The 9,847-nt window shown below is 41.9% G+C and overlaps 1 protein-coding gene across 2 annotated transcripts; it reads right to left on the bottom strand.

Moving 5' to 3' along the window:
- Window positions 1-469: 469 nt before the first annotated feature.
- LOC139911633 (gamma-crystallin M2-like) lies at window positions 470-8,839 on the bottom strand. 2 transcript variants are annotated; one of them, XM_078289763.1, is made up of 2 exons: window positions 4,868-5,496; window positions 470-492 (listed from the first exon to the last, which is right to left on the bottom strand). In XM_078289763.1, exons 1-2 carry the CDS (start codon window positions 5,409-5,411, stop codon window positions 470-472), a joined length of 567 nt encoding a protein of 188 aa, XP_078145889.1. In that variant the 5' UTR covers window positions 5,412-5,496. The 2 variants fall into 2 exon arrangements, with proteins under 2 accessions (XP_078145889.1, XP_071755292.1); XM_071899191.2 differs by lacking the exon at window positions 470-492 and adding an exon at window positions 8,830-8,839 and having other exon boundaries at window positions 4,860-5,416.
- Between the last annotated feature and the right edge of the window lie 1,008 nt (window positions 8,840-9,847).

Below are 9,847 nucleotides of genomic sequence, written 5' to 3'. Positions count from 1 at the left end.
TTGATTTTGAGGGACTAACACCGAAACCTGATGTTAACTGTTAAAGTTTTAGATCTTTCTGTATCTTGACATGATCACGTCATCTACGTTTGGCCAGTTATCCACAGGATTAAGAAAAAAATATTTCCAAACAACAAAATGGGCCCAAAAATGCAAGATACATCGCCAATAGCTGTTTTCTAACACTGTTAAGGGTTTTAGGGTGGATTTTTCCTTTAAAGTACAGCACAGTGAAATGTTATGATCCCAGTATGCAATGAGACAGCATATCTAGAACCTTGGTAACAATGATTATGAGCAATTGATCTATGAGTAGTCAGGATCACCTCGCATTAAAGCCCAATCCATCATTATAATATGCTGCTGCTGTTTAAATATTGTCACCCCCACCACTGGCTTTGTTTGCATAGTGATTCATTGGATTGTTTTTCTCTTTCAAAGAAATGTTTATCGGCTGTAAAATGTTTGTTCAGATTTGTAATATTTGAAACCCTAGATCACTAGAATAAAACAGACTTGTATTTTAAGTTATGATGGGTCAAGAAAGTGCCAAAAAGTTTTTTTTTTTCCCCATGCACAATCTCTTTAACAACATGTGATTATCCCCAACATTTAGATGGTCAAATAAATTCCAGATTGTATCTAGAAAAGGACTGAGGTGGCTGTAGGCAGCGCGGTCAAAACACTCGCTCACAAACTGCAGCATTGAAGAACTGTTAACGCGACGCAGTCCGCTTACGCCGGCTGACAACACAAGCGAGCGAGATGTGCAGCTGCCTCGCTCAATCACTTTTAATGGAGAACATGTGAAATAGGATTCTTCTCACTCTTGTAATACCGAATTCTTTCAGTCGTATACGAGTTCACACCTGTTTTCCTTCCATGTAAATCTACTAGGGAAATCACAATGAGTCTATATTAGAGGGACACCCCCCACACACACCCCCACCCCACACACACACACACACACACACACACACCCCCCTCACTTCCCTTGGCCTTGGGGTCAGCGGTCTGATATTCCATCTCGGCTACCATTCTCCGCTCTCAACAAGCTTTTCCAGTCTGTCAGCCTTACACCATGGCAACCAGAGGAGTAAGAGGCTCGCTAAACAAAGACTCCAGAAAACGTAATGTGTCGGGTACAAATCTGCCTCCAGTGAACGCAACAAAATGCCTGTAGTTGTGACATAAAACCTATAGAGAGCCGGTGCCGACTCCGTTTATAGTACAACTTCTGAAACTGATCCTGAAGACTTAATTTCACCCCGGGGCCCCAAACAGCGTCTTCACATACGAGACTTGTAAGGTTTGTCACCTCAACATATTTTCATTTATAGCGTAAAACCATAAGATTTTAGCGTGTTTTCTTCCTAAACCTTGGAAACATTCAAGACATTTTTGATGTCTTCTGCCATGTCATTAGGGGTGGCGGTGCATGCAACATTAAAATATGCAAGAATCTCTGTTGGCATTCCTGACAAGTGAGACGCCCAAAAGCCAAAAACTAAGATGACAGCCATTGTCAGGACATCTCACTGGTCTACAATCAAATCCAAGTTGTCTGGATTGTTATGCAGAGGGGATCACCTAGAGGGATTTTTAACAGAATTGTAGGCTTTGATAGGCTTTCATACGAATAAAACCGACAGCTGATGACCAAAAGAAGACCAAGCTAACTTCTTTTAAACCTGCTAATCTGAAGTAAAGTCTGCAGTCCTGAGCTGATCGGACAACTGATGACTGGAGAGCAGAAAACAACCTCAAATAAATGAACAAAAGTTTTCTCTTGTTGTGAGTTACGCCCAGTGTGCTTGGTGAGTCTTTCCGCCTTTGCGCTTTGTAAACACAGAGTTTCAGATTCCACACAGTGTAATCATCTTGCACAAGTATTTATGAGTTGCATTTCATCATAATGTTTGGTCTCTCCCTTCGTTCAGTTTTTACTCTTCTCCAATGCATATTAAGGACTTTGGGGGGGTGGGGGTGGAAATGCTTTGAGATACAGCTGTCTGCTGCCCCTGCAACCCCCCATCCCCACCCACTAGGCCTCATAATACCTCCAGACTCTCCAATAGTATTCCAGCTGTTGGCTGGGAGTCCTGCCATGATCATATTAGGCTAATGTGTGAACTGACCGCTGACAGAGGGCTACAATGAGCCACCAAGAAACCACTAAGTGTTTAATCCTTACCCACCATCCTCCTAATTCTCCAAAGACTATGAACGACAACGACCAAACCTGTTTATCTCCACTTGTTTCCAGCTTTCTGTAGTCAAGCGCTGCGCCGGGCCACTGCAGCGGACAACTCATCGACGCCACTCGGTCTCCTTAGTGCTGCTGTTTGCGCCTCAGAAAATGCCGGCCTCCTCTGCCCCATGCTGTTTTTCAAATGGATAGAGGTTAGCCTTGATCTGACTCACAAAAGCGGCTTTGATTGCGGTCCTCTCTTGCCAGACTCTCCCGTCTCCCCTAACAGGTTTTTGACTAACCTTGGTGCCACTGTTACCAGTGCCCAGAAAGTCCAAACAATATAAAGCGCCCGAGTGCTTGTTAAACTTACTCAGTAACTCTCAGCCCTCTTTGTTTTGGTAAGTTGTATCCTTTTGAGGAAGTCTTATGTATTTGTGGACCAGTGGCACCGTTCAAATTAACAGGCTTAAATAGACAGCAGATCCATATAGATGAGCTCATTGTTTGGATTTGGCTTAGCCTGTGCACATCTCTTTCCAAATGAATGATTTCTTACCAAACAGGAGCTTGTCACATTGGATTACAGCCCAAGATCACAGAAGGCAGTATTAAAACATTGAACAGGGAGTTATTTTCAGCTCAATCCATGAATTATTTCTGCACCGAGGTCCGAATTCTTTATTTTTTTTCTGATTTCTTCTCAAACAAAACACTTGCTGTTATGTCTTGGTAGCTTACCCCTAAAAACAACCTTTTTCCTACCAGACAGACATGTCAAACTCGGTCTGAGCTTCTGTTGAGAGTGTGTGCGTATGAGTGAAAGAGTGAGAGGGAAAACAAATCAATGGGAGCACTTGACATTGCTGCCATCACGACTCCAGCATTGTATAGTTCTGTCCTGCACCGTCAGTGGCTTCAATGGTGCGAAAGTGAATGTGAAGAGGCATTTGGCAGATGGCTGGCTTCTCTTCATGAAAAGATGTGAATAGGCATAGTTTGGCCCTTTGCATTCTGCTCTTGTGATCTCTCCACGAAGCACAGGAGGATGCAAGGTGAACACAACAGCTGCAGAAACACCCGGCATCAGAAGTCTTATAAACTTGTCTTTTCGCCGGGATGGGAGCTTCTGAACTTGGCACATTTGTCCCTGCACCCCTGCCGTGGGCCGTGAAAAGGACCGTGTCGTCTTTGGTCTCCCCTGTCTGGAGGTAGATGGACGCCTCGGCTATAAAAACCTTTCAGCTCTATATCACACACACACACAAAGGGGGGAAATCTTTCATATGTCCTACTTGAGCTGTCATATAAGATTTCTCAGTGACTTTTTTCACAATTTTCAGGTCTCAATAAGCTATTTATGAGCAGCAGCCTATTTCCCAAAGACAGTCAGTTGGTTACTGGGACATGGTCCTGGGCTAATAGAGGAAGAAAAACCTTAGTCATAGCATGTCACACTTAGCCCGGATATGTAGGTTACCATCACCATGCTGCTATGAAAAACTGGGCAGTATCCCAGAGGAGCCACTGGCTTTATTGGACCCCAGCTCTCGGCCTGTATCAGACTGCATGAGTAATGATTGTTACCCGTTCAGATCTACTCTAATTAGGCCTAACAGTGTGAGACAGGAGCTGCTGCATCTAGTAATGTGAGAAAACGAGCAGACGGGGTCAGGAAGCAGACACACCTTGACCTGCTCTGTGGGAGTCTGAGTTTCCCACACATACAGGCCCTTCCCAGGGACTTTGTTAGGATTAGTGCAGAATGCTGTATCGCTCTTGAATTTCCCAGTCTGGACTGTTTTTTAATTGCTGAAAATTTAGGGAGCTCACTTTCCTATTAGTGTGGGGGATGAATCATCTTAAAGAATGTCAGTAAATATAGTTAAATGTGTTTGTTTTTCCCTCTCTCTAACTCAATCTTTACATGCTGAGTGGTCCAGCATTCATTGGCTGGTTTAAAAGCTATTAACTTATTCTCAAAGTCAAACTAGACTAGCATAGCCCCCGGGGGTTGATTGATTAATTGATCGTTTTGTTAAGTGAGATTGGCAGGCATTAAAATACAGACTACTTTGGAACAAAACAGCTACCCTGATGCTTTAGTGCTTCTAGCCTCAGCTTGTATATAAAAGCGCATACTGTTTAGGTTAAGTGTTACGATCAAACAATTTTTATGACAAACATATTTCCATTTGCCTAGATCAAGATGTAAAGGCTAATGGAATGAAAACATCATAATTATGTGAAAAATGCAGAAAGTGCATCGTTGGACATAACAAATTTATACTGCTGTTGTGTTGCTGAATGGATTTGAAATAATGATATGACTGAAAGAGCACAAGAGTTTAGAGGATTGCTTGGTGGCAGCCAGGATTAAAGAATTAGCTCCAACGTAATTTTTTTTAATGAACTAGACTTCATTTAGTGTTAATTTCCTCATATGTATTAATGCGTATGTCGGCCATTATTATTCTATTTATCAGCCAGCCATCATTCAAAGCATCGATGTGCAGTTCAGATGATTTCACAGAAAATCAGGCTTTCAGTCTTTTTCACCCACTCTTGCATTCATTCTGCTTAGTAATTGTAATGACCACAGTTTTTTTTTTTCTGGAAAATTAGATTTTATTTATGAGTTGAATGACAAGTCCTCATGAGTCGTCGTCTAGTAGCAGGAATCCATGATGCGCCTCATGCTCATGAACCTCATGCCGCTCCATCCCATGTTCATGAAGCTCTTGTACTCTCCGGGCCTGAAGTACATCATCCTGCCTCTGTAGTGGGGCTGCTCGTACATCAGCCAGTGGCCGTCCATGACGTTGCAGGACATGCAGTTGGACATGCGGTAACGGTCCATGATGTTGTCACAGTCGTCCATCATCTCGTACATCTGGCCACCGAAGTTCTCCCTCTCGTAGATCCTCATCCTGTAGTTGCCTCTGTACCAGGGGACCATGCGGCAGGACCTGATGCAGTCGCTCATGCCGAACATGCTCATGTAGTCGGCGTACTCGCCCCTCCTCATGAAGTACTGGTTGCCCATGTAGTTGGTGCGGTCGTAGACCATGAAGCAGCCCCTCTCCACCCTGCAGGAGTGGCACCTGCTCATGTAGGAGGACATGTCGGCGCAGTCGCTGCTGCACTCATAGTGGCGGCCCTGGAAGTTCCTGTCCTCGTAGAAGACGATCCTGCTCATGTTCATGTTGGTGGAGGTCATGGTTGCTGCTTGTGCTGCCGCCGGAGGCGATGCTGCTGCTGATGTTACTGAGCTTGGAGCTGACTGACTACCTACCTGGTCGGAGCCTTCCTATTTATACCTGAAAACCAGAGGCCCCTTTGTGAAAACACCCTGACCCAGCAATTTAGGGTCGTTCACATGTAGAGCTGGTTCCCCCAAAAGACCATAGAGAAGCGGTTTCTCTCAGAATACTGTCATACAAAGCCTTTTTGAAAGGGTTAACAAACAAAGGACAGTAACACCTTTGTAACGCCTACAAAGGCCTACAGCAGCATAGTGTACAACATCATGCTAAGGTTTAAAAATGTCTTTTGTTTTGTCTTCTCATTCTAAACAATTTGCCACCTCATCCCATAATATTGTCAGTGGAGGTTCATTTTGCAAATCAAATGTATCCTAATAATTACAGTTGTTTATTGAATATTGTTGTGTGGTCTCACTGACAAGATGTTCTGCCTGTAGCCTATAACAACTGTGATAATCATGTTACAAAAGGGCATTGCTTCATATTAGTTGAGTGGTACTGATCTAATTTCCACATGTAATGTAATTAGACATTGATGGTCCATTATGTAATTACATGCCAATAGAATGATTCAAATTTGGTTGAAATGTCACAGTATTAAATGAAGGCATAATTCTGTTGGGTGTTAGGTCTTGACATTTTTCTAACTCATCATCCATACTGTTGGATGGATTAGCAGCACATACAAGACAGAATCACAGTAGAGAGAAATATACCATCTCAGTCCTTCAAAGTAAAAATAAATAAGACTGAGCCTTATGTCTATAACACTTTTCAGTGCACAATCAGTTATACAGACAAGGAAACTATAATAAATAAAAACTAGATATTAAAATCATTAAAAATACCAGATATGAATGGAAAAAAAGATTACAGAGGAATAAAACAGGCAAATACAACAAAATAAAACAGGTACAATCAAATTATATAAACCTGTCTGTTAAAGATTGTTACAGGAATTCAAATGTTCCTCTATTTATATACATGTATGATCAAAGATGTGTAATGTTGACATCATTCTAATATGAAACACACTTTTTTGAGTGGTTAAATTTAAAGTTATTGCATTTTCAAACACCCTGATTTTTAACAGGCAGTATGACACATGATTCCTGCAGCCTAAGTTCATCAGACAGTAAATAAAGGCCTTGCCAAACAGTCACATGATGTGTTGTGGGCAAGACTTAAAAGTACTAAAACCTGGGACGCCCCGGTGGCTCACCGAGTAGAGCGTGTACCATAAGCTTCCCGCAGCGACCCGGGTTCGAATCCGGCCCGCGGTCATTTGCTGCATGTCCTCCTCTCTCTCTCTCCCATGCCTTCCTGTCTCTATCTCACTAACTCTGTTGAATAAAGCATAAAAATAAGTCTTTAAAAAAAAAAAAAAAGTAATAAAAAACCTACAGGCAACTAGTACAGAGAAGCTGAAACAGTCCTGTGACGTACCAAAAGTAGATCCAAAATACAAGACAAATGTCAAAAGGTAAAACAAAACAGCAGGACAGTAATACAGAAGTGGTTGTGGGTGACTGAAACAGACTTTTTCCATGCAAACTGTAACCATATCGCTTTCACTTCTTGTGGGTTATGGTATTGCTTCACTCAACATACCACTCGGTTTGTTTTGTTTGCTTAACTATGCAAGAGTTCTCTTTAGTACGTGGCTTAGATCTTTTCCTCCCTCGGCCATGACAGTGGAGATGAAAGCTTTTACACCCTCGGTCATGCAGGTCTTAAAGCAAATGAGGCTGATCGTGTTTTCTAAAAAAGTATTTCAACAAAGATGGAAACTCCCCGAAGCCGATAACGATCGCCTGCTCGGTTTTATGTTAAAACAGCGATGTTGCAATCAGCTGAGCGAACCATAACATTTTTTTTCTAACAGTGGATGTTATCATACGGCCAGCGATTGTTTGCTGTGTGGCCACTCCATTAACTCAACATGGTAGTTAAACTGAGTTACGGCATCTCTGGTTGGTTTTCAGGGGTTGAACAAACAGCAAATGTCAGCACAAACCCCTCGTAATCTACTGCGGTGTTTGTCCACAGAAAGTATAGGGTGTGGGGAACATTGAACCCGGTGTTACAGCAGAGGGATTCCAGTATTTTGCTATAGGGAATGTGCCTCGGCTCCTACTCCTCTGTAACTGTTATGTTCTATACTGTAGGTTCAGTGCTGTGAATAGAAGTAGAATTAGACTTACGCAAGAATAGAATAAAATAGAACACTCCATATTGTCACAGAACATGGAATTTGTTGATTTAGCACAACACACAACCCTCACTTACTACATAATTAGATAACTTTTTACATATATTCTGGGCTGGTGGCACCGCAGTTTCCACCACACAGCATGAGCGTTTGCATTATGAACGCCTTGCTCAAGGGCGCTGCGGTGGATGTGTGCCGTCTTAATTATCTCAGCATTGTAGCATTTAGGACGTCCAACTGGGCTTGCAAGATGACTTTGGGCCGTTCACTGAAGGATTCATTCAAGAAAATTCACTTAAGCAATGCAGGAAAAAGATATCTCCAACATGTAGTATGTTTGTAATCTTTCTGATAAGCGTGGTTTTTTCATTTAAAATAATAATTTGCAACATTTTCATATAAGTAAATGTCCATTTTGCTTCTCTCTAATGCTGATTGATATAACATAATAGTGATTCAACCTATATCTGTTTCATGAAAGCTTTTACATTTGCTGACATTTGGTGTCTGGTAGGTCGTTCCCGGAGAAAATCATCAAGGAGAAAGACGTTGCAGTCCCACCCACACTGTTTGATTGACAGGTGATCTCTGGGAAGTGCAGTGCAGAAACACCACAGTTATGACCGCTGAGCACCAAAGATATTGCCCCAAAACAAACAAACAAACAAACAAACACAAAACAAAAAACCCTTAAAGATTGCATATATTTTTGCAGTCTCTAAGATTCCCTGAAAAGTGGTAAAGTGAAATAGCGTGTGTTTTTTGAGGCCATGAGCCAAAAAGAACCACAGCTGTCGATACAGGAGCGGTTCACTGATTAGCTGTGCTGTGATAAGAGTTGTCAGCTTGGGGACTTTGCCTGAATCACATGTTAGTCTCTCAGGTTAAACTTAGTGCAGGAGTGGCTGCAGGAGACTTAATGTTAACTTGTCATTGCTTGTAATTGCTGCTCATTACATCGCACCCAGCTGGAGACTAACCAACCAGCCCCAGCAGTTACATGCTGATACTCACTAAACAGGAAAGTCTACTTCATCCCCCACTATAAACTCTATTGAACACCTGTTGGGTTATACAGAAACTCTTCACTGTCTGGGGATTTTACTGCAGGATATTGAAAGGAGAAAGGAGAAACAGAAACGAGAAACAGAAAGGAGCACTGGTGTTCATGTTTGTTTGTAATAATTAGAAGTTTAGTAAAAGGGGCTTTACTGAGTGATTGTATGTGTTATTGTAAGTTGTCTGTAAGTGTCTTGACTACGCACCGGTGTGCAATCTCCGAAGATGAAAAAAGGAACTTGGATACAGTAAAAGCACTTCCTTTAAATGGCCCTTTGTGCACTTTCAGAATTGCTTTAGCCACAAGCGCAACTTGAAAGAGAGTCACTGAAAAGTACTCAAGAACACATTTGCTTTTATCATATTTTATATGAAAAAAATGTACCGATAGGAAGTACCTTGAATGCAAAAAGTACGTTTATCATTGCACATTTATTAAAGCGGATAAGTGAGCATAGGATGAACACAAAAGAGGCTTATATACATGCAGCTATGCAACGCGTTTCAAAGCTCTTCCTCAAGCAGCATGAATATTTTATATCACATTTTATATTCAAATAAATACTTTGCTTCTATAATGGTATTTGAAATTCCCAGCACTTGAGATTAAGCAATCAAATGGGACTTATAGCATCATGTTGAGAATTTCTCATTTTATTTGTGAAGATATAGAGTAGATGCTCAGCATAGATCCATTAGGCCAGCATCTAGTTCCTACTGTTACTGGACTGTTATCCTGCATAATATTTGGGCCCAAAAATGTAACCCTGGCCTAACATGAGCCTGGCTAGTTTCAGACCGGACCCTGCTGGAGATTGGTCTGCGTTTTGGAAATATTTCATGACCCTAAGCCCAGTTAAAACCCAACTTCACACCAATCACTGGATTTCTGCAGAAACAGCAAGCTACACTAGTTTCACAACTTCTTTATAAGCTTTATATATAGTCCTAGAAACTCCTATCTCCATTAGACACATTCTGGCAGAGACAGGACTCATTTCATGCCTTAAATCAACAAAAATTGGGAAGTGTTCTGCACAATCTGAACCCAGCTCAATTAAGTCTGAGGGAAAGATGAGCGGGGGGGGGGAGGGAAACCTGATCTGACCTGTAACCCGG

This window comes from Centroberyx gerrardi, chromosome 18 (assembly GCF_048128805.1).
Source record: "Centroberyx gerrardi isolate f3 chromosome 18, fCenGer3.hap1.cur.20231027, whole genome shotgun sequence".
NCBI classification, from domain to species: domain Eukaryota; kingdom Metazoa; phylum Chordata; class Actinopteri; order Beryciformes; family Berycidae; genus Centroberyx; species Centroberyx gerrardi.
The sequence above is the reverse complement of the archived record's forward strand: the minus strand, read 5'-3'. Positions and strand labels throughout refer to the sequence as shown.